Raw genomic sequence first — 24,959 nt, forward strand, 5'->3', positions numbered from 1 at the left:
AGAAAAAAAAAAAGAGTGGTGCACAGTGGCACACACCTATATTCCCAGCGGCTCGGGAGATGGAGGCAGGAGGATCAAGAGTTCAAAGTCAGCCTCCGCAATTTAGCGAGGCGCTAAGCAGCTCAGTGAGACCCTATCTCTAAATAAAATAAAAAATAGCACTGGGGACTCAATGGTCAAGTCCCCCTGAGTTCAATCCCTAGTATCACCCCACACACAGAAAAGGTTGCCATCTTCAAAATCAGAATTTTTTTTTCCTTTTTTTTTTTCTTTTATTTATTTATTTAGTTAGTTAGTTCTCAGCGGACACAACATCTTTGTTGGTATGTGGTGCTGAGGATCGAACCCGGGTCGCACGCATGCCAGGCGAGCGCGCTACCGCTTGAGCCGTATCCCCAGCCCAAAAAATCAGAATTTTAATCTTCTCCAGGTGAACTATTTAAGAAAAATTCATAGTTAGTAAGGTTAACAGATCCAAAAAAAATCTATCACAATAATTTAACATTGTCATCAAAAGACAGACTAAGGATAATAGAGGAAAAGATAAAGAAAAAATGCTTGTCTACTTAAAAACAATACTTTGTGGAAATTTCATGGAACTGAAAAGAGATCATATTAAGTAACACTTGGAGCTGAGGGGGAGCTAGCAGTAAAAAGCACTTGCCTGGGGTATGCCAGACCCTGCGGCTCCAAACAAATTTAAATGTGTTGTTCTAATTTATCAAAAACTAAAAAAATTGTGTTGGTAGATATTTGAGTAATAACATGTGCCTCGCATGCACAAGGCCCTGGGTTCAATCCCCAGCACCACACTCACAAAAAAAAGTTCTAGTGACATGGGAAAATAAAAGGGCTAAAATTTCCAGTTTGAACAACTAGATTTAAATAGATTAAAAACAACTTCAATCTAACTGATTATTATATGCTTTACTTTATATACCATCTCATTGTTCTCACATTAGCTATGTGTGATAACTGTTTTGCCCTTTGTAAATAAATATAACCTGCCTAAAGTCCACAACTACTGTAAGTGGTAAAAGATCCAAACCCCAGGTGTTATTCTAAAACCTATATGGCTCATTAGTACCAACCTGAATTCAAATAAACATGTTATTCTAAGAGTTAAAAAAAAAAAAATCCATGTCTAACTCTGGGTACTTAAGATATGTGAATATGCACTGTGAATTGGATACTGCCTTATGAAATGCCACACCTGGCTATTCTGTTCCAAACATATCAACATGGTAAATGATTATATATCTGAGCAGCAAGTAGTGTTATTTTTTATTCTTCAAACTTTGCCATCCTAGGCATATTACTTCCTAAAGTAGAAAGAAATTCATGTTACTTTAAATATAATAGAGATATAACTGATAAAAACAGATGAACTAACATGATTCCAGTTTTTTTTTGAACCTGCTGGTAACTTCTTCCATCTTTTCACAAGAAGAACACAGGCATTACAGATGTCTCCTGAACGAGTCTCATGCAACCTGATGATAAACAATAAAACCTGTATTAGTCGCTTTAGTTTAAAGGATACACACAAATACATTTCTCCTGGAAAAAAAAAATTCATTTATGACTTATAGATGCAATTTCTAATCATTGTAGATTGCCTAGTCCTTTGTTTCAGGGACATATTTCAGAAATATAATTAACTTCTATAGAGGCAATGAAACAAGTCTACATACTCCAATTTGGTAATTTTAAAATAAGAAGAAATGAATCAGTAACAATTTTAAATATTTGTAAAACAAAATAATAAGACTTACGATCTAGAAGAGAGCCTGATCACCATGGTTTTAAGCAATGCTGTCATTCTTGAAATATGTAGATATTGCATTAAGCAATAAAATGCCACATTTTAAGTAAAATAATGTATCATGATGTTCCAATTTCACAACAAAAAAAAGATGTATTGTAATTTTTAAAGTGATTTTTTAATCTGTATAGTGAGAAAAATCTATAGGACTAGTTGTCAAATATTTTTAAGCTGTAATACAAAAACAAATTCATTTTGAATATGGGAAATGGTTCAACATTAAACATTTTAAGCCAGGTACAGTGGCACACACCTGTAACCCCAGCAACTCGGAGATGAGAGAATCACGAATTCAAGTTCAGCCTCAGCAACTTGTAGAGACCATGTCTCAAAAATTGAAATAAAAGGAGCTGGGGTTGTGGCTCAATGATATAGAGCGCGTGCCTTCCATGTGTGAGATGCTGGGTTCAATCCTCGGCACCACATAAAAATAAATAAATGTCGTGTCCATCTACAACTAAAAAAATTTTTTTTTTTAAAATTTGAAATATAACAAACACTTTTATCCAGTGTTTGTTGGAGAATAAGTTTCATCTTATTGGGGCCAGGGTTGTGGCTCAGTGGTAGAGCACTTGCCTAGCATGTGTGAGGCACTGGGTTCCATCCCCGGCACCACATAAAAATAGAAACAAATAAATAAAGGTACTGTGTCCATCTAGAACTAAAAAAAAATTTTAAAAAAATAGTTTCATCTTATTAAGCAAAGGTTTATTGCCATAAATGAGGAATATAATTATGAAACAAAACCATACATACCCTGAGCAGGTTTCAGGGCAGAAAATTTTATCATCATCTTCCTCTGTTAAGTTAGATTACAGTATGAAATACTAAGAACCACTATTAATAAGAGAATAAAGATAATCTTTAAAAATCTCTTTATATCATGAAGATAACAAAAGGGTTTGTCTAATTAGAACTATAAGGGGCTCACAATTTGGTTGTTAGCTCCTAGTAATATGAAAAAAAAAAATTAGGCTGTCAGCATTGTTTCATTTATTTTAAGAAGAGAAACCTTAAATAGCCTAGATTAGAATATAAATGATCTGAATTATTTAAAATGGTACAAACATCAACTGATCTTACCCAAAACAGCTCTGGAAGTCCTTTTCATAACGTTTACTATCAGTGAATCGAGAACTGGAGGACTTAGCTCTGCAAATACAGCAACCTTCTATACTTCGGTACATCTTTGGCTTGTGAAAACCAAACATCTTTTCTTCTGGGCAAAAGCCTGTAAAGTCAAGGGAATTGACACAGCTTTGTTGAGGGATATAAGAAGAAAACATTAAGACAGGCATGGTGGTGCAAACCTATAATCCCACTGATTTGGGAGGCTGAGGCAAAAGGATCCTAAGTTCAAAGCTAGCTTCAACAATTTAGCAAGGACACCCTTAGCAACTTAGAGAGACCCTATTTCAAAAAAAAAAAAGAAGTGGGGGACCTGGGGATATGGCTCTGTGGTCAAACTCCCTGGGTTCAATCCCTAGTACCAAAAAAGAAAAAAGAAAACATTAAGATTTTTTTTTGTTCCATCCCACCCCCAAGCAACTTGGGTGTTTCATGACCAAGGTGAAGAGGCCTGCTCTGGGAAAGCACTTCTGCATCTATCATCATTTTTGGCACTACCATGGCAAGTGTATAAAACCACAAAATAGTCCGTTTGGGAGGTTTCTACCTCCTAGCCTAGCCAATACTCATTATTCCAAAAATGGAAAAGGAGAGCATTTTTTTTTTTTTTAGAGAGAGAGAGAATTTTTTAATATTTATTTTTTAGTTTTCGGGGAACACAACATCTTTGTTTGTATGTGGTGCTGAGGATCGAACCCGGGCCGCGTGCATGCCAGGCGAGCGCGCTACTGCTTGAGCCACATCCCCAGCCCATTTTTTTTTTCTTAAATCAAGTTTTAAAGCAAAAAAAAAAAAAAAAAAAAAGGCCACCACAAGTCCTACAAAATGACAAAAATCACAATCAAGGATGCATCCTAAAATTTAAGATTCACCTTAGTATTCTGCACCTTTGTAATTAATGGGATTTCCCTCTGGGGAAATTTTGTGCATTTACCATGACCACTACACTTCAAACTAAAATAGCACACTATGCATCAACCCACATCACTTTGCTCTATGGGAAATTAGGGGGGATTTCTTCTATAAAAAATGGGAAGTTCTAAGCAGTCAATGTTGGCCCTGAATTATAACTGCTGAAAGGAAAATGAAAGCTTCACAGAAATCTAAGCTTAGAATTTATAAATAATTAAAAAAAATCCATGCTGGGGGTGTAGTTCAGAGGTAGAGCACTTGTCTAGCATGTGCAAGGCCTTGGGTACAATCACCAGTACTGAAAAAAATAATAATTCTATTAATCATTAATTCAAATTAACAATGAGCTCATATTGCCTGACCATTGCTCTGCTCCTCATAAAGTTTTTGGAAGTATTCTATGAGGCTTTGTGCTAGAGCAGTGAATAGTGAGAAGCAAATGTTCAGAAATACAGAATGAAATAAAATATAATTCTCCTGGTCAAAATAATCTCAATATCAAGGAAGGATGAAAACATCTCTAGGCCTGGATACAAAAATGTATATCTTAGAATTTGGAATATCCAAACCAAACCAGCACACCTAGACTAAGAAAAGTGATGAAAAGGTAATGAATATAGAAACTAAACCCCAATGGGCAAGTGCAGAGGTTATGTTAGTGTATGTGCAAGGGTCCAACTGATGATCACAAAAGCATCATATAAAGCATGAACAGATAATTATCATAGTTCTAGAAGGTATAACCACAGAATACCATCCATTCTTTCTGTTTTGTTTTGGTGGGGAGGGTACTGGACACTGAATCTAGGGATGGTTTACCACTGAGCTAGGTACCCGTTCTTTTCTTTTTTTATTTTAAGATAGCATCCAAGATGCCCAGGCTGACTTCCAATTTGTGATCCTCCTCCCTCAGCTTCCTGAGCTGCTGGGATTACAGGTGTGAGCCACCGTGGTCAGCTGGTTTTACAATGTTTTTAAAAATAGCTTAAAAGACTTTTATTAGAAAATAATTGGCTAAAAGCTGAAACTTCCCTTTTAAACAGATTTATTGTTAACCACATGTTCCTTTTTGATGTTTTATTGGTGAAGATGCAGCCAAAAGAGTGGGATGAGGCAAAACAGAAGACCACTTATGCATTTCAATGATTAAGCCTAAACTAAGTTACCTATAAGAATTGTTAAAAGGGCTGGGGATGTGGCTCAAGCGATAGCACGCTCCCCTGGCATGCGTGTGGCCCGGGTTCAATCCTCAGCACCACATACAAAGAAAGATGTTGTGTCCGCCGGAAAAAACTAAAAAATAAATATTAAAAAATTCTCTCTTTCTCTTTCTCTCTCTCTTAAAAAAAAAGAATTGTTAAAACAAGATAGCATAATATTCTTATCATAATCATTTTAGTTCAATGCTTGGGGATTTTTTTTTTTAATGAAAAAGAAAGTACCCTCTACATAGTAAGGAAAGGTTTGGGGCATATATCTTTTTCAATCTAACAAAGCAACCTACATGAGAACTGAAAAAGAAAAGGTCCTCCCCCAAAAATGGTCATGTGTTGCTTTGGAAAAAGTAATATTAAAAAAAGAAAGAAAAGAAAAAGCAATATCAAATGACAGGACTATAGAACAGGAAAGTAGAAGTTAATGTTTTAATTTGTATATTCCTATTTTAAAGTAAACTGTAATACAGATTCTGTCCTAGAAACATCCTGTGATCTCCAAACTCCCTAACACCCTGCCTCTGAGGTCAAAAGTCCACAGTTCCTCTTACAATCATCAATAGCTCTAGGAAACTTCAGCCTCTCTCCTCAGCAAGGACAAAGGAAGTACATACACAAAAAAAATGAGCAGTTCATTCCATTAATACACAAATCCTATTATAACAGATAGATTCCCCAATCAGATTCCCCAATCCCCACCCTCACAATCTCTTTCTTTACCTCCCAAAACTATGAGAGCAAAACTATGCAGCACTCAAATCATCTCTAAGTTTTAACTGCCTTCATTAAAGCTGGATTTGGCCAAGAAGCCAGAGTTTGTCCCAGTTATCACAATGGAAAGCTAACAGAATGTTATGACTGAGGCTTTCTTTTTAACCAACAGCTAATGTGAATCCAGTGTTCATCTTAAGTGATTTTTTGTTGGTGGGGACCAAACTTAGTCACTAGTCCCTGGCAAGACATTTCATTCTTCATTTGAGGAATATTCTTCCTAAACATCAGGAAACAGCTTGATACCTTAGGACTCATAATTCCTCTTTACATAGCTCTATGACCTTACTTTTGTCCTAATGAAACTTTTCTGACAGAATCCCTAAACAACTTAGCAAGACCAAAATTAAAAATAAAAAGAGCTGGGGGGGGGGGGGTTGTGGCTTAGCGGTAGCGCGCTCGCCTAGTACGTTTGAGGTCCTGGGTTCAATCCTCAGCACCACATAAACATAAATATAGATATTGTGTCCAACTACAACTAAAAAATAAATAGATAGGTAGATAGATAGACAGACAGATAGACAAATGCAAGCACTGGGGAATGTGGATCAGTGGTTAAGGGCTCCTGGGTTCAATCCTAGGTACCCCCAACTGCCAAAAAAAAAAAATTCTGCCTGAACATGAGGGGAATCTAAACCCTAGGCTTCACCATTTTCCAGTCAGTGTTCAGTGAGAAATGGAGTGGGATGGCAGACACTTGCTCTGATACAACATCCAAGTTGCACATGAACCTTTTTTTTTTTACTTTTTTAAAATATATTTAATTGTAGATGAACATAATACCTTTATTTTTATTTTTATTTTTTTATGTGGTGTTGAGGATGGAACCCAATGCCTCACACGTGAGGCAGGTACTCTATCACTGAGGCAGGCACTCTACCACTGAGGCACATGAACCTTTTAAAGGATGACTACTTAATAAAGCTATTAAGGTTTTTTCTGAGCTTATTTCTGCACTTTAGAGGCACCTGGGAATCTGCAGCAAATACACAGGGGTTTCATTTTGGGCTTTGTTTACAGCAACCCAGGTAAGCAGTAGTTGGTGTTTAACCATTCTTCAGGTTTGGGGAGCCCTAATGTTAACTGGAAAAAAAATTTAAGTCAATGCTCACTCATGTTTTAAAACAAACTGGGCATGGTAAGACATATCTATCTGTAATCCCAGAGACTCCGGAAGGGTGAGATAGGAGGATTGCAAGTCCAAGGCTATGTAAGAGCAAAGCCCCATCTCAAAAAATAAAAAGGGCTAAAGGCTGGAGATAAAGCTTAGTTGGTAGAGTGCTTGCTTAACATGCAGCTCAGTGTAAAAGCCTTGAGTTAAATCCCCAAACAAACATCCCTACCAAATTTCTGGAGTAAAAGTAAGGACATAAAATGGCTTCTGAAACCAAGTTTCTGAATATTTTTGAGAAAGTAGAGAGCTGGTGTGGCATAATTTGATTTTAAATGTCATTTGTTATTTGAAATGGTATGATAGTTCTCTCGAACTCTTTCCTAGTCCTACACTTGTGAAATATTAAATAATTCCTCCACAATCTATCTTATTTGTTCAAATAACAAGTTAGCTATTAAATTCTTTGCACCTTTTAAATCTATTCTGGGTTAAAAGCATCACACCTTTCAGCACTGTTTTAATAGATGGAGGCAAATACCATCCACTTCCTAACTGATGAACAATTACAGTGGAAGGCAGACTCTACACAATCTTACCTTTAAGGGTGCATTTAGGGAGAACAGAAGAAAATTAAGCTTTGTGATAAACCCAAAAATAAGGGAGGATTTAAAATATTATAAAAATTTGTCTTCCAAAGTTAAATAGCAATGATGACTGCAGAACTTGGTCAACATACTAAAGGCCACCAAATTGCATACATTATGATGTGAAGTTTATGGCATGTGAATTTATTATAAGCCTCTTTCTTAAAGATACACTTAAATGAGTTGGGAATTCTCCTGTCTTTATCATCTTCATAACCTCAGCGTCTATGATAGCACTAGTATCAGAGAATACTCAATAAATGTGGCTTTTTTAAGAATTTTAACCAGGGATTGAACCCAGGGGTGCTCAATTATAAAGCCACATCCGTAGTCCTTTTCATTTTTTGAGACAGGGTCTTGCTAAGTTGCTTAGGGCCTCATGACTAAACTTTTGTTAATATGCTGTCATTTGCCAAATGCAGTGGCACAAATGCATAATTTCCAGCTACTTGTGAGGATCACAGGTTCAAGAACTGCCTGAGACCTTTAATGAGACCCTGCCTCAAAAATAAAGAGACTGGGGACTGTCGTTCAGTGGTAAAGCACTCCTTGGTTCAGTCCCCAGCACCACAAATATAAATTATTTTAAAAGCTGTCATTTGTATAACACTTTACCTTTGATAAATATTTGACAAAGTACATTCATTGACATATTTCCTTAGCTACTATTGACTAAACACTCAAATTTTTAGAATTACTGTAACAGTTAAAAACAAATCAGCTACCCTAAAATTTTAGTTCTGTCAATTTAAGTGAACCTCCCAAATTTCAAATAAATCAGCAAAAGTGGTAAGAAATAACTAACTATACAAACAAAATATCAAAGAGACCAAAAAGTGACATTTCAAAATACAAAAATTAATTCTAAACATCTGTTGGGGATTTTTCTACCTACTGTTGATTTTCATATAAATCTAATGATCATCTCAATGAAAACATGGGGAATGTAATGTTGGTGTTGATGAGTCAAGAAAAGGATAAAGAGGGGCTGGGATTGTGGCTCAGTGGTAGAGCAGGACCAGGGTTCAATCCTTGGCACCACATAAAAATAAAGGCATTGTGTTGTGTCCATCTACACCTAAAAAATAAATATTAAAAAGAAAAAGAAAAGAATAAGAGCACCCTATATATATCAAAGATGTAAAGGGTCAATTTGAATGAGATTGTGAAGCCAAAGATGATGAGATAATGTCTAATATTTTACCTAATTTAACACACTTAAGTTCACTGTGTATAACATAAATAGTATGGAAAAAGAATTTCTACTGTAAGTCAATATTGTAGGAAGACCATTTAAGTTTTCTGATAATGTTGAAGATGACCTTTTAAAAATATTAATACCAAATACTAATACTGAAATGCAAATTTCAGTTTTAATATCCTTTTTAGCATGGAATTGGGTGAAAAGTTGAAGAAATTACTTCTGTCCAGCATTTTTTATCTCTTTTTAATCTTACAAGCTTGTTAACTTTTTTTTTTTTTTTTTTTTTTTAAATATTTATTTATTTATTTATTTTAGTTTTCGGCGGACACAACATCTTTGTTTGTATGTGGTGCTGAGGATCGAACCCGGGCTGCACGCATGCCAGGCGAGCGCGCTACCGCTTGAGCCACATCCCCAGCCCCAAGCTTGTTAACTTAATACTTAGGTAAATGGAGAGAGTTCTTATTATAAATGTAACATTTGTTAGACTCACCTTAATTGATTGTTTATGGCTTTAAAGGATACCAATAGTTTCTCCAATACAGTAACTTCCCAATTCCACTTTCTAGAGTTGTACTTCTGACTGTTTTACATTCAAACATACCTTTCAAAACTCAAAAATTCCCCTGGATGGACTATATGGAAGAAAACTAAGAGAAGTAGCCAAAGGTGGTAAATCAACAGTTAATTTCACAACTTGTCCATGCCATCTTGGGAACTGAAATTCTGATAGGCACAAATTAGGAAAGCAACCAACCTCCCAAGTGAAAATATTCTTAGATTACAATAAACTAAAACCTTATAGCTTCTAGTCATCATGTTTTCTTTCTAAAAATCAACAACCTAGACCTAAACAAACACACACAAACATTTGAAATGACCTAATGTCCATAGATTATCAGACTAGTACTATAAAAAACTGTTTCATTCCTTATGTCCAAAATATCTTGTTCTATATAACGAGCACAGACTGTTTTAAAAGTGAGAACTTCATAGTAAACAGTAGTTGCCTCTGAATGAGCATGAATGAAGGCAGCTTACTTTCACTTTGCTCCCTTCTATACAGCTATCTTTTTTAAATCAAGAGCATCACTCCCCCATAACTCTGGTTATCATCACACACCTTCGTTTAACTAAAAGAGGAAACCGAAAGAAGCCCAGAGGGCTTAAATAAACTTCCTCAAAGATCTACAGATGGAGAGATACATGTTAGAAAATACATTACACGGGACAGATTACAGAATGGACTAGTGAAATCAGAATAGACAACAGCAGAATGGGAAGGAAACTGCCCAGAGGAGACAAGCAAAAGATTTGTAAAATGGGAAGGAAGCAGCGATGAACAAAGACAAAAGGAACCAAGCAACCAAAGACAACTTTGAAGTGAAAAGAGATGCATTTCTTTTAGAGCCAAGCTTTAAATGACAGGATGATGGGAAAGGAAGAAAAATAAGCATTAAAAAAAAAAAACCCTGTTGATCACATGCTGTGGGATACTAGAGTTGCTGTAATGGGTTATGCCACCATTTTAGTCAATCGTATACTATCTTTAATCATCTGTAAATACAGGATCCAGTAAACACTAACAGTGTAACTAGAGCAACACTCTTCACAAAGGGTCAACAGGACCTAAGCGCTTTGTATTCTCCCGCTGCTAGGCCACTTGGTTGTAGTATTCACCAACAATGAAACATATCTCATCAGCGCTTAAGGAAGCCATGGAACAATAAAACATTATTATTTCCTCTTACCTGCTTCCAGATACCAGCATTACGTCCCAGCTTTAAAGGTTCTGAATTTAATCACTTAAGAGATAAAATTTAAATCTGCCTGGAAGAAATGAAAAAGGGGTGTTGGACCCCCACTTGCTTGCCAACAGCTTTTACACACACACATACCCTGTCTCTTATAAAATATGGAAAAACATTTATAACTGTGGCTGTCTACAGGATCCATAATTGGCTGAGGAGCCTAAAACTTATCCTACAGAAAAGGGGTCCAAACTAAAAACAAGCCTTCAGCTAAAGCAGCACAGATTGAAAATAAAAATCACAAATCCAGACTTTAGATAGTATAAAAAAATACTAGTTATCCCAATTCTACATTAAGAGTGATTCCAGAGGATAAGGAAGTTGAAGGGGTTGGAGAGTCTTTATTTGCTTTTAAGGGATGATTATCAGTTACAAAATGTTAACTATAGTGAGCAATGAAAAAAGTACTATGGGTCAACTTGATATCTATTTGGGTTCTGTCTTTACAACTTAATAGGAAGTAACTTTTAATTTTATTTGCCTCTTTGTATATTAGGATAAAAAAATCTCACTTCTACTTTCCAAGGATGCTGCTGTGAAACAAGTATAAGAAAATACAAGTGCTTGTGCTCACGGTTTTTTCCCTTGAATTTAAGACTTGCACATTACAGAAATGTAAATTCTGTCTTTACCAGGATATATCCAACAAATTAAATGAAAGTTCTCCCTATTTTAAGGTTTTAAGTCTAGGCCTGCAGGAAAAGAGGAACTTGATCTTTTTAAGGAGACTTTACAGTTATAATAGGCCCATAGTCCTTTCTTATGAAGATGTTTTTCATTTTCAGGCTTGATAAAAATGTTAAGAAAAGGGATGTGGGCCATCCATAGTGGTATGTACCTGTAATCCCAGCTACTCAATAGCCTGAGGCAGAAGAATCTCAAATTTGAGGCCAGCCTGGGTAACACAGAAAGACCCCATCTCAAAATAAAAAATGAAGGGCCAGGGGTTAGCTCAGTAGGCCCTGAGTTCAATCCCCAGGACAAGAAAAAAGAAAAAAGAAAGGGGTTATGGTAAACACAGACCTGATCTAACCCAAACCTCGGTAAATTTCCCTAACCTTTCTGACCCTTTTGCTTCCTCATCTATAAAATAGTGATAAATTCTAACTCTTGAATATCTTTAAAGTAACAACAAGAAGTGGTACTTTACACTCAGTTCTGACAGTTCTTTTGATACATGAATCTTTCCCTTTTCTGTTCTCTAACATTTCAGATATCATTCTGCTTTCTGTTTGGGGCATCCACTCTCTGGAAGTTACCAACACCCTTAATGGTAATTTCCCAATATTCATGTCCTGCTTCAACCTCTTATTTTTGCTGTAGCTCAATAGAGCCAATTGGTCAATTTTAATCCTTATATGCCCTTTTAAATTGGTTACATAACTTACCCTTCTAAATCTTTTCTTCCTGTGTTTACCTGTCTTGGTTATTACCCACAGTTACACACACACAAATCTGAAGTCAACCAGTCTCTTCCTTCTCATTCTCTCCAGGATCCCCCATCAAGAGATCTATGAGATCCTTTAGAGATCTGCTTCTTCCCTTCTCATATCCTCCTCTCCATCCCTACTGCCTGTTTGTCCTTCATCTTGGTGCTTGGTCTCCTGTTAGGACCTCATAACTGAATTCTCTACATCCTTCCAACAGGTACTATCTTCCTAAAACTCAAATTTAAATCTTCCCTTCCACAGTATCAACCCTGACTTTAGGATAATATCTAACCTCCTTGGCAAAGATTTCAAAGCTCTTCAGGATCTAGTCCTGCCTACTAGCTGCTCCCAGGTTGGAACTCTTATATTCTGTGAGTATCAGACCAATTTTAACAACTAGCCATTCTGTTACTCAGTATGAGATGGTATCCTTCCCATTCCCTAAACCTGGGAAATTATTTTAAGAATTCTACCCAGGTGTATGCCTGTAATCCCAGCAGCTCCAGGGGCTGAGACAGGAGGATTGCCAGCTTCAAGCAATGGTGAGACCCCGTCTCCAAATAAAATACAATAGGGCTGGGGATGTGGCTCAGTGGTCAAGTGCCCCTGAGTTCAATCCCTGGTACCAAATTTAAAAAATAATTCTTTAATAATTTTTACAAAACTATTCCATACCCACTTTAGAACACCTGCCCAAACAATATATCACTTACTTGTTTATTTGTATTACCTACTCTGAGTTCCTTTTCTTTAACCTTTGGTCTATAAATTGTGAGGTTTAAAGATTCCCAGGAGGGGCTGGGGATGTGGCTCAAGTGGTAGCGCGCTCGCCTGGCATGTGTGTGGCCCGGGTTGGATCCTCAGCACCACATACACACAAAAGATGTGTCTGCCGAAAACTAAAAAATAAAATAGATTTCCTGGAAATGTAAATTGAATGAATTACTGAAGAGAAGAATGAATGGTAAACAATTTTCAAAACTGGTAGGAAAAAGATTTCATGCTTATTTCTAATGGGAGTGTGGGGAGATTAGCAGACTAATGTGGGGGAAAATGAGAACTACTGCAATTCAGCATAGACTACCATTAACCAAATTACAATAACCAATAGGTGGAAACAACTAAATACAACATTAGAAGTGAATTAATTTAGCCTAGTTGCAACTTTCATACTTGAATATATAATAGCAAATATACCTAGAACTTTAATATCACTGATGCAAGAAGAAAACCTCCTTACATTGAAAACAAGAACCTGTCTTTTGGACTAGATTTCCAGATTATTTCCATAGTACAAAAAATTTTAGTTACATATACAATTAAAAGAAACACTGGAGAACCAAGACAATAAAAATCCCCACAGAATCAAAACTAAATGTCAAAAATACAAGACATTCCTGTGGACAAGGGAAATCAGCAAGAAAGAAAAGTGGCCTTTTCTAGGTCTAGAGAGGGCTTTCTGATGTAAAATGGTTCAATCAGAATTGGAAAGGCAACCAGGAGTTGAAGGCAGTGTCTTCCCAGAACCGGTTTCTGAAAGTGGGGGAAGGGGCCAAACATTCACTCTTTCCATTCAACATTTACTGAATGTTTCTCTGGGCAAGGTAATTGACAAAGGTCTCAGTTTTATCTTATGTAAAATGTCTGCTTACCAATGTTGTGAGGATAAGAGCAGCCAGTATTTATTAACCATATCACTTGCTTAATAATTTACAACTCCATGAGATAGATTCGACTGCCATTTCACAGATGAGAAAACTGGACCACAAAGTAACTCTGAGATGGATGATGGATGATCACAGCTTTGGAAACTAGGCTGTCCGATCTCAGATCCAGAAACTTCTGAACCACTAACCCAAGTGCGCTGTAAAAAACATGTTCCCCTTCTTCTCAATTATATTCCTACCATCTCTGAAGTTAATAGAAAATGACATATCTCTAAAGCAACCTATGTGCCTGCAATGGTAAAGTAATTAACTGTCCTCATAACAGCCTTATAAAGTTGGTTTGGGTTTCAAATAAGCTTCAGTTTATTTTACAAGGAGAAAAATCACACTCAAATTATGTTGCTGACAGAAATGTTCCTGAGTCTGAGCTCAGGGTCAAATATTTTCCCAAGACCTAATTAATACAGTGGGGCACAGGGAATGGAGGGGACAAAAGAACTTGACCATACAGATTTCAGATACATAGAAATAAAAAAGAATACTGTGAAACAGCAGCCTTAGAGCCTGTTGTCCATCAAGATTCTAGAATATTCTACCCATTGACTTTTCATCTCCAATCTCCCACAAAATACCAACAGAAGATAGTGGAGTCCCTGTCTGTCTTTCCCACCCTAATTCCCCTTGATAAACCAAATCTTTTGTTATATACACCATCTGATTATTAGAATGAAAGCATTAAGTTCTATGGTATTTAAAATTTCCCAGGATACAGAAATTCTACCAGTAACTGAGATATGAAGAACTAAGAAAAACAATCTCAATCTATGTGCAAAACACCTCTCAGGCATTTTAAATACATGAAAAATAATAGCCTGAAGGAAAACCAAAATTTACTATGTTCAAGGTTTTTCATTTTCATGACCTGGCTCTTCCTATTCACTTCAGAAATGTACTGATACTGGTTGCCTTTCAGTATTTGTAATTTGGTCATCCAAAACTTAGGAGGAATGTGTTCTTTAAACAATGAAAAGAAAAACTGGTTTTCAATTTTTATGGAATTTTTGGTGTGTATGTGCAAAACATTTAAGGACATTATTTTCCAGTCATAACCATTTCTAAACTAACCCTTAAACGGATTAGAACAGTAGAAATCACGAAAGAAGCAAAGAAGCAACAGATATGGTGCTGCTTATCGAATGTCTAGACTGCAGGCAAACCCCAAATACCAAAGAAGCATCCATGTGTCAAACCAGTATAATTTTTTGAGCTATGCCTGAGGCCACATACTCCCGCCCCCCAAAAAAAGAAACCACCAAGGAGGGGTTGTAACCAGAAGGTCAACCCCAGTTCACAGGAACTAGGGAGAAACTAGAAGGGTCAAGCTAGCTAGCCATTACCAGTGTCATCTTCCGGAGCAGCTTCCTCACCAGCCCCTTATAATATCTCTGAAAGGCCCAACCCCCTTAACGTTTGCTTCCTCAAGGTCATGCTAAGATAATGCATTTGAATACTTGAGTCGCACACACCTAGGCCAAAAAAGATCCCCTCTCCCAAAATCATCACATAAAATGCCATTAGCCCTTGCTCCGGAACTTCATCAGAAACTCCCAGACTTAAGGCTGGGCAACTAAATGTGTTCAGTTCTGCAACATCAATTATTAAAGGGCTTTTCAAGTCTGGCAAACTAGCAATTCCAAAGCAGGTGCTTTCAGTGTACTTTTAATGATAAGGTCAAATTCATTTTAATTATTAAAAGAAAAAGAAAAAAGTTGTCTTTAAACTTCCTTGGGACAACGTCAGCAAGGGAAAACCAATGCTGGGATAAAACTGTAACAGGGTCCCTGTTTGGCTAAACAGTAATTCCTCCTCTTCTGAGTGCCCGCAGTAAATGGAAGGTTAGAAGGAGAAAATAAAAACAAAGAAACTGACTGGGGTCATAGTTACCAGCACAAACTCCGCACCACCTTCCCGCCCCAAGAAACCCACCCCAACCAAAACAAACCTGCCCTTCCCGGTTTCCCCCTCCCACACCAAAGCACACAAAGCCTGCTGGCACGCACGATTCGCCCACAGACCTGGCTTCCCTCAGCAGGGCAACCAGGCGCCCCGAAACTTCCCCACGGGGCTTTTCGGGTGTCGTCCGGGTAGGGCCCCTGGACGTGCGAGGACGCTCGCGTGGAGGAGGGGCTAGCGGCACTCGCCCGTTTCCCCGAAAGCAGCAAAATGCCTCCCGCGTGCTCTCCCGGGGTCTCGCCCCCCCCCAAACTGCGCGTCCCCTCGACACGTGGCGACCGCGGAGAGAGACACCAGGCGGCAAATAGAAATGCTCCCTGGTGGATTTGTTGGTAAATAAAACATCACGGGTCGGGAAGAAAGAAAGTTCCTGTGAAGGGCGGCTCGCCAGGGCGAGGGCAGCGGGAGGTGAACCGCATCCCCCGCAGTCGCCTCCCTCACCTGAGTGGGAACAACGGGCCCCCGCGCCCGCCCGGCCCGCCTGGCGCCTCCCGCAGGCCGCGCCTCCCGCACGCCGCGCTGCTGGGGCTTGTTCCTCCTCATGGCTTTGCCCTGACGTAATTCAAACATGGCAACAGTTCGACTTCAAAGGCGAATCCACAGACCTCCCAGACGCAGACTCCCGGGCCACCAGTAACGGCCCGAAAAGTCCGAGTCTAGCTCTCCTCGACCCTCACCGGCCGCGGCCCCCGGAGCCTGGGCTGAAGCGCTGGGGGCCCGACTCGGTCGCCTCACCCGCGCGCCCGGAGCAGGGAAGCACGCCGCCTCCCTGCGCACCAGCATGGCACCTAGCACAAGTCGCGCCGCCAAAGTTTCCCCACGAGGGCCTGAGGGACAAAAGCCCCTCCCGACACTCGCCCAAACTTCGGGGCCCCTGGCCCGCATGGCCCTCCGCCCGGCCGTCGCCCCGAGTGCCGCGGGGCCCACACGGGCACATGCAGCTCTTTGTTTTCTGTCCAGCCCGGCACTGCCTACGTGCAGCATCAAGGATGTCGGAGTGTTTCTCAGGGGCGAGACACTTGACGAGCACCTCCGGGAAGGGTCCCGACCCGCGTCCCGAGGGTCCGGAGCCCCGTCCTCCCGTCCTCCCCTCGGCAAAGAGCCCATTTAATCAAAGTTTTGCAGTGTCCTTGATGAGAAATGCCCGGATTGCCCGCCCCGCACAGGCTGAGAGTTGGCGACTTTCACTCTGCTTTTTAAACTGGCAGGACGCCATCATCAGCGAATCACATTGTCCTGCCGGCCGGACCTGCCCGACAGCGACCGCATCCCACAGCTCACAAGGAGCTGGACATTCAGACCCAGAGCAGGATTGCTGCCCGAAGCACGTGGTCTGTCATGTTGAGCACAAAAAGCGGTGCCCTCCGGAGTTCGCTCGCTCCCGCAGCGCAGACAGCGCCACTGCCTCCATCCCCCAGGAACTTAGCTTAACTGGCCATCTTAAACCGCAGGCGGTCACCCTCCGAATGGGAAGCCCTCGAGTAGCGCCCACACCTACGCTACAGGTGAATAAATGGGGAGCAAAACTTCGGGCTGCAAAGACACCTCGGCCACCAGCGGCTGTTGGGCGCGGTCCGCGGACAGCAGGCGTGTGGAAGCCAGGCTGTTTTTAAGCGACCGCGTGTTGCTCTCATTGTAGCATCCGCATCCCCCCGGAGTTCGGCAAACAACGCCACGCCGCGTGCGCTCCCGAGAAACCCGGGGCTGACCACCGAAGGCCGATTTAAACCCCCTAGCGCCGCCAGCTCGGAAAGGAGATGGCAACTTAGTTTTCGAGCGATGGCGTTTATTGTCCACCCTATCAAAACACATGCAGGGGGCTGCGTTCAAACTACAGAACGAGGTTTCACAACGGCGCCCGACCCTCCTCGGGCTCGCGCCCACGCGGACGCACGACCCCGGGCGGCCCCGCGACTGCCAGCAAGTCATTTTCCTCCCGGGCCTTCCAGCCACCGGGTTCCCTTTCGCTAGGGAACACTGCGGCTGCGAAAAGTCATTGTCACCTTCAACGTGGATCCCTCAACTCCGCGACTCCTCAGTCATTTCCAGGATCCACTCACTTCCCCCGGCCCCCGACTTTCGGTTTACCTCAAATACCCTCCCCAATTATTGAGTACACGTTAAACATGTACACACAAAAGACTCCGGGGTCTGAAAATCACAAAAACAGCGCTCCCAGCAATGCCATCTCCAAGACAAAACTTCCTGTGTTTGTGTGTGCGTGTGTGTGTATGTGTGTAAGGGCTGGGGGGAGGTGGGTGAGGTGAAAGAGGAAAAAAAAAAAACACTCTGAAATCAAAGCCTGTGAGACAGTTTTGCACCAGAGTAATGATCAGAGTCACTCACCTTCCCAAAACTGCCGATCCACGCGCAATAGCGTCCCCGAGGTGCGGAGTGCACACCAGGCCAACCCCCTCCAAGCGCTCCCTCCTCAACTGCCTTGTCTAGAAAGATTGTCTCCTGCAGTTCTGCAGTTGCTACCGCCGGACGGGAAGGTGTAGATTCCTCTTTCCCTCTGCGCACGCGCGGCTCCCGGTACAAAATTCTCTTGAATCGAACTTATTTGCATACGGGCGCGCGCGCGTCGCGGACTGGGAGGGGAGAAGGCCGGGCGGCCGCGCGCGCTCCCGGGGCCTCTATTGTCCTTTTAAGGGGAGAAGTACCGCGGCGCGGGAAACGAGGCGGCCTGAGGGAAACGAGGGCGGGGACGGCTTACTACGGCGGACGTCACATAAACAAACGCCTCCTGGCTGGAGTCCTACTGCGAAGGGGGAGTGGCAGGATGGGAAAGGCGGAAAGGTTAGCAACAGGGGGAGAAAACTAGGCTGCGTGACGTGCTTTGCACTCCCAAAGTTCTTAGGGATCACGACTTGGCGTTGAAAAATAGTTTTAAAACTGCTTTGCAAAATCCTCACACCTGTGCCCAGGTTCTGGCTTGAGGTGACCGAGAAGGTGGTCTTGTAAGCACCAGACTGAAGTTATACTAACCCCATGTTTGCTGAATTTTGTTTTAAATTGAGTTTTTATCTTTTAATCCTCCTCTACGTCAGCAAAGATTTAGTTTAATGAGTCGTTTAATGAAGTACAATTTTGACATCCTGTCTATCCACCAGCTCCCGCGTGCCCGTCTCACACGGTAACCCAACCCATAACAATCCAGGTTGTTTTTTTTTTCCCCCCACTTTAGCAGTGAGATTTCAGGCCTCTCAGAATTGAATGGTTGTTAATTTCCATGGGAACAGTGCCGCTTTCTTAAAAGACTAGTCGGTGGAAAGCCAGTAATCTAGGGACACGCATACCTCCTCCAGCTGCTTGTAAAAGGTGTTCCAGTCACCCAGAAATAATACCACTAACTGGTGGTCTTGGGAATTGAAAAAAACAGTGAAAAGCAGGCTTTTCCCTGTGGAACGTATAATAATCTAACAACCTAAACTATTTTAGACACGGGGATGGGGGGATGGGGGGGATGTTGGGGGAAGGGAGGCTGAAGTAACTTCTCAGTTGGAAAAATGGAAAATGAAAAAAGTAAAAGATTGTGATACCTCTTTATTCCAAGGACACATGTAACTCCAGAGACAGACAGTCTGGTTTATTGGTAATGGGAGGGTGGGGAAAGAGGATGTTTTTTCCAGAAACTTGATATTGGTCCCAAGCTATGAAAGTGTGAAAATCAACCATAAAACTTTATCATCTGCTGACAAGTTTCACTGCTTTCACTGTAGTGTCAACAATAAGAATTTAAATAGATACTTCTGAAACGCTAATTTAATTCAACAGCCAGTTCATTGAACATACATTACAAACCCACTTCTGAAGTCCTCAACTAAGGTTTTTGTTTGTTTATTTGTCTGTTTTTGTTTTCTTTCCTGTGGTACTGAGGATTTAACCCAAGACACTCTATGGCTGAACTATATCTGGAATTTGCAATCCTTCTGCCTTAGCCTCCAGGCTTGCACCACCAAGCCTGGGTAAATATATTACCAGTATTTTGTGTGTGTGTGTGTGTGTGTGCCTGAGATGGGGATGGAACCCAGGGTCCTACATAAGTTAGGAAAGTGCTCTTCCATTGAGTTATATCCCCAGCCCAAGGACAGGATTTTATCTTACCCATTTTTGTATCCCAGTGACTAAGAGAGAGCACAGAAAATTCTGAATACTGGATAATTGCTTGTGAAACAATAAGTCAATGTACATTTTTTAATTTATAAAGGTTGGGCGGGGTATATAGCTCAGTATACAGCACCTGCCTAGCATGTGCCAGACCTTGGGTTCCATCCCCAGCACTGGAAAAGTAAACTTTTATTACAGATTTATCTCAAGTTAAAACATCTTTACAATTGTGTTTGACCTAAAATGAGTTCACTGTGGCTCCAGTGAGGCAATCCGTTAGCTTGTATTATTTATGTGACCTAAAATGAGTTTGGAGGTTATAGTGACCAACTTTGATTGATATGATGCTGACACTGGAGTTTTTAAGATGAGACTAGATTCTTTGTTTCACTAATTTCCTCTGGGTTCTTTTCTCACAAACTTTGAAGAATAAACCTATGGTCTATCACAGAAGAGTAAACAAAGCAGGATTTTTTGAAGCAAAGATAGAAATCCTGCCATGCAGAAGGAGGCCTGATAGCAGAAAAACCATTTTGGTATGCCATCTAAGGAGTTTATGTATGGTTCTGGGTAGAGCACTAGCAAAATGTATGTTAAACAGGCATTGAAAAAGTATGAAGGCTATTGACTTCCTATAACTTCCATCTGGTTCACACCCACCTTCCCTTTTCCACCTTGGGGACAAAGGAGCTGGCTGCTGGGTGTCCTTACTGGTAAGCCCCAAGGTGTTTTACATTTTAAATAGGCCCTGATGGTGCTCATTCATATGTCTACTAGTTGCCTCCAGGTGTGGTTCCTGTGTTTGAATAAGACTGACCATTGACATTCTTATTCAATGCCATCTCAGTTCTTGTGGTAAGAAAAATTTTAAATAGGTTTAAAAACTGTGAACAGTTTTTAACTGTGCAGTGGCACACACCTGTAAGCCCTTGGCTCTGGAGGCTGAGGCAGAAGGATCAGGAGTTCAAAGCCAGACTCAGCAACTTGGCAAGACCCTGTCTCTAAATAAAATATAAAAATGTCTGGGGTGTTGGGTGTTACTCAGTGGTTAAGCACCCCTGGGTCCAATCCCTGGTACCAAAAAATTAAAATAAAAAAAAAATAAAAACTATTTCTGGTCGGGCATGGTGGTGCATGCCTCAGCAAGGCTGAGGCAGGAGGATCACAAGTTCAAGGCCAACCTCAGCAACTTAGAGAGGCCCTAAGCAACTTTGTGAGACCCTGTCTAAATTTTAAAAATAAAAAGGGCTGAGCCACAGTGGTAAAAGCCTTCTGGGTTCAATCCTGAGTACTCACACCCCTGCAAAACAACAACATCAAAAAAAAAAAACCCTGTTTCCGCACTTTTCATTTCTGGCTCTAAGCATAAATTTTTACTACTTTTCTTTTCCTTTTTTTTTTTTTTCAGGCACTGGGATGGACCCCAAGGCTCGAACATGATATGCTAGGCAAGTACTCTATCATTGAGGTACACCCTAGCCCATTACCCTCTAATTTTTTAAAAGAATTTTAAACGCTGTTCTGAGTTGTCTCCAATACTTATTTGGTTAGTGACAGATCCTCCAAAAATAATTTTAATTAACTGCCTCTTAAAGTAGGAAAATTGAAAGTATCATAATATTTTTTAAACTTCAATTACTGCTAAACAGAGAAACATCTATACTATATATAAAATAGAAAAATGTTCCCTAAGCCAGGTATGGTGGCTCAGGCCTGTAATTTGGGAGGCTGAGGCAGGAGGATGCCAGGTTCAAACAATTTAGAGAGGCCCTAACAAACTTAGCAAGATCCTGTCTTAAAATAAAAAGTAAAAAGAGGATGTGGTGCATCAGTTAAATGCTCCTGAGTTCAATCTCTAGTACCCCCCCCCAAAAAAAAGTACCTTAAATGCCCTTTCTCTTGAAAATTATGTAATGCATTTACGTGTGTATCTGTATGTGTGTGTGTATGTGTATTTGTAGAACTAGAGTTGTGGTTCTGTGGTAGAACATTTACTTAGCATGCACAGGCCCCTGAATTTGATTCCCAGCACCACAAAAAAGGAAAAAATATATAAATATATATGTGTGTATGTTTGTAGTAATCCAGGGATGGAATGAGCTTGAGTGTGCTTTGAATGTGCAAGCAATGCAGGAATCACCATATTTAGAATATACCCTTTAAGAAAACCTAGAGGAGGCTGGGAACATAGCTCAATTGGTAGAGTGCTTGCCTCACATGCACAAAGCCCTGGGTTCAATCCCCAGCACCATCAAAAAAAAGGAAAGAAAACATAGAGGGCTGGGGTTGTGGCTCAGTGGTAGAGTGCTCCCCTCCTATGTTGGAGGCACTGCGTTTGATCCTCAGCACCACATAAAAATAAAATAAAGATGTTGTGTCCATCTAAAACTAAAAAAATATATTTAAAAAAGAAAGAAAGAAAACCTAGAAGTTCCAAAGCTATGGAATTAATATAAAATGGCAAGACTTCCTCTGATTTCAAAGTAGAGGTCAAGAAGTAATCAGGGTAATTTTTATTGGAAGGGTAGCAACAAAAATCCTTGAGACAATTTTGAATTCTTCAGTCTTTTTTTTTTTTTTTTTTTAAAGAAAGAGTGAGAGAGAGTGAGAAAGAGGGAGAGAGAGAGAGAATTTTAATATTTATTTTTAAGTATTTGGCAGACACAACATCTTTGTCTGTATGTGGTGCTGAGGATCGAACCCGGGCCGCACGCATGCCAGGCGAGCGCGCTACCGCTTGAGCCACATCCCCAGCCCCAATTCTTCAGTCTTTTTAAATAAAAAATAAAAAACAATCACCTGCTATTTTTGAACAAGCAACCAGGTGCATTCCAAAGTTTCTTTTGTTCATTTCCTTGTTGGAACATGTTGTTATTGCTGGCCCTATCCAGGGCCAATAGCTCACTTATGGACTACTTTCAGATACTAATACGTAAACAGTCCAAGTGAATAGAAAAAAAGAAAATAAGTAATTTATAATATATATATTTAGATTATAGGATATTGAATTACAACATGCTAGGGAAATGTCTGAGTCTTTTTAGTGACTGTAGTGCTATGTTGAATTCATATAAGTTCTCAAAATTTTTGAAATTGAAAATAGCTAATTAACTGGATTCTGGTTAAGCCAAGCATTTTTATTATAATGTATTTTCTTGCTGTAGAATATCCTTAGTGCTTGAACATTTGCATTCATTTAGCAAATATTTAATTATCATAGCTATGTGCCAGATAGTATAACCATCTCATAATTGGGGCTCAGGCTCCCTCAACTCATAATTTGTTTCTCTATAATTCTATTTTATTTGCTACCTTTCCTTCTCTAGAATGTACTGCCTTGTTTTGACTTTAAATTCTTTTTTTTTTAACCTTTATTTTATTTGTTTATTTTTATGTAGTGCTAAGGATTGAACCCAGCGCCTTGCACATGCTAGGGGAGCGCTGTACCGCTGAGCCCTGACATTTAATTCTTTTCAGCAACTTTAGAATTTCTGATAATATTCTTGGATTGAAAGATAAATCATACACAAACGATTGAAAAAGACAATTTTTGCTTGGTAATTAAGGATATTATCAGCAATTTAATAATATTTTTTAATGACAACAATAATAATAATATTTATAATGACAATTCAAACTATGGATTGTTTTTATTTATTTTTTTTAAGAATTTTTTAAAATATTTATTTATTTTTTTTAGTTTTCGGCGGACACAACATCTTTGTTTGTATGTGGTGCTGAGGATCGAACCTGGGCCGCACGCATGCCAGGCGAGCGTGCTACCGCTTGAGCCACATCCCCAGCCCTATGGATTGTTTTTAAATGAAGGCTAAAGCTGGGCATGGGGGCACATACATGTAATCCCAGCAACTCAAAGCTGGGGCAGGAAGATCACAAGTTCAAGACCAGCCTCACAATTTAGTGAGATCCTGACTTAAAATAAAAATAAAAAGAACTGTGGATGTAGCTCAGTGGTAGAGCACCCTTGGGTTCAATCCCTACTATTGCCTAAATAAATTTAAAAAAATAAGGAAATAAACAAACAAATAGAAGGCCTATGGTGTTCTCATCAGAAGTATCACTGGGTAAGCCCAGTAGCACATACCTGTGATTCTAGCTCCTTGGGAGTCTGAGGTAAAAGGATCCTAAGTTCAAGGCCAGCCTGGGCAACTCAGCAAGATCCTATCTCAAAATAAAAATAAGAAGAGTGGAAGTGTAGATTTTTTGGGTTTTTTGTTTGGTTGTTTTGTGTGTGTGTGTGTGTGTGTGTGTGTTGCTAGGGATTGAACCAGGGCTTTGTGCATGTGAGGCAAGCACTCTACTGAGCTATATGCCCAGCCCCTGGAGTGTGGCTTGATGATAGAGCAACTGTGGATTCAATTCCCATTATGGTAAAAAAAAAAAGTATCACCAGTGAAGGTCTGAGGAGGTCCTAAATGAGGGGGACATCAATTTGGAAACTTAGTCATGGATAGAATTGCAGAATGCATCAATAAGCAAGGCACAGGTAAACATTTATTTTTGGATAGCAAAGAAATTCACATTCAAGAGGAAATATGGGGCTGAGGTTATGGCTTAGTAGCAGCACACTTGCTTTGCATATGGAAACACTGGGTTCTATCCTTGGCAACACATAAAATTAAATAAACAAAATAAAGATATTGAGTCCATCTATAATCAAAAAATTAAAAAAAAAGAGGAAATGTGGGTGACACTCTCCTCTCAGAGATGAGTGACATGCCCAGGTTTGAACTCTGATTATATATATGATTTTACCTAAGCCTTTGTTACATTTTGCTGATTTAGAAAAATGTTTACAAACCTTCCTGGAAAGAATGAGTTTGCTTTATATATACTAACATAGAAAGATATTAACAATACATTAAATGTATAAAAATTGATTATATAAATTGGGCGAGGTGGTGTGCATGCCTATAATCCCAGTAACTCAGGAGGCTCAAACAGAAGGATTGGAAGTTTGAGGCAAGCCTCAGCAATTTGTGGAGGCCCTAAGAATTTTAGTGAGACCTGTCTCAAAATAAAAAATAAGGGGCTGGGGATATAGCTCAGTTGATAGAGTGCTTGCCTGACATGCACAAGGCCCTGAGTTCTAATC

General features: G+C 40.0%; 1 protein-coding gene across 4 annotated transcripts in view; it reads right to left on the reverse strand.

Annotated features, from left to right (window-relative positions):
* The window catches only part of Sinhcaf (SIN3-HDAC complex associated factor), a 35,181-nt gene extending 16,865 nt beyond the window's left edge, over positions 1-18,316 (reverse strand). The window contains exons 1-3 of one of the 4 annotated variants that reach the window (XM_046436241.2): positions 18,080-18,316; positions 2,909-3,056; positions 1,394-1,493 (exon numbers count right to left, since the gene is read on the reverse strand). In XM_046436241.2, the coding sequence (XP_046292197.1) occupies positions 1,394-1,493; positions 2,909-3,036 (228 nt within the window). In that variant the 5' untranslated portion in view covers positions 3,037-3,056; positions 18,080-18,316. Of the gene's footprint in view, positions 1-1,393; positions 1,494-2,908; positions 3,057-10,563; positions 15,697-15,795; positions 15,950-16,174; positions 16,263-18,079 lie in introns of those variants that run through there. The other 3 variants (XM_058576274.1, XM_058576273.1, XM_058576275.1) reach the window with 3 other exon arrangements.
* Positions 18,317-24,959: the final 6,643 nt, after the last annotated feature.

The sequence above is a fragment of the Marmota monax genome, unplaced genomic scaffold, assembly GCF_021218885.2.
Source record: "Marmota monax isolate L192 unplaced genomic scaffold, Marmota_monax_Labrador192_F-V1.1 WCK01_AAM20220418_F8-fsc00012, whole genome shotgun sequence".
Classification (NCBI taxonomy): domain Eukaryota; kingdom Metazoa; phylum Chordata; class Mammalia; order Rodentia; family Sciuridae; genus Marmota; species Marmota monax.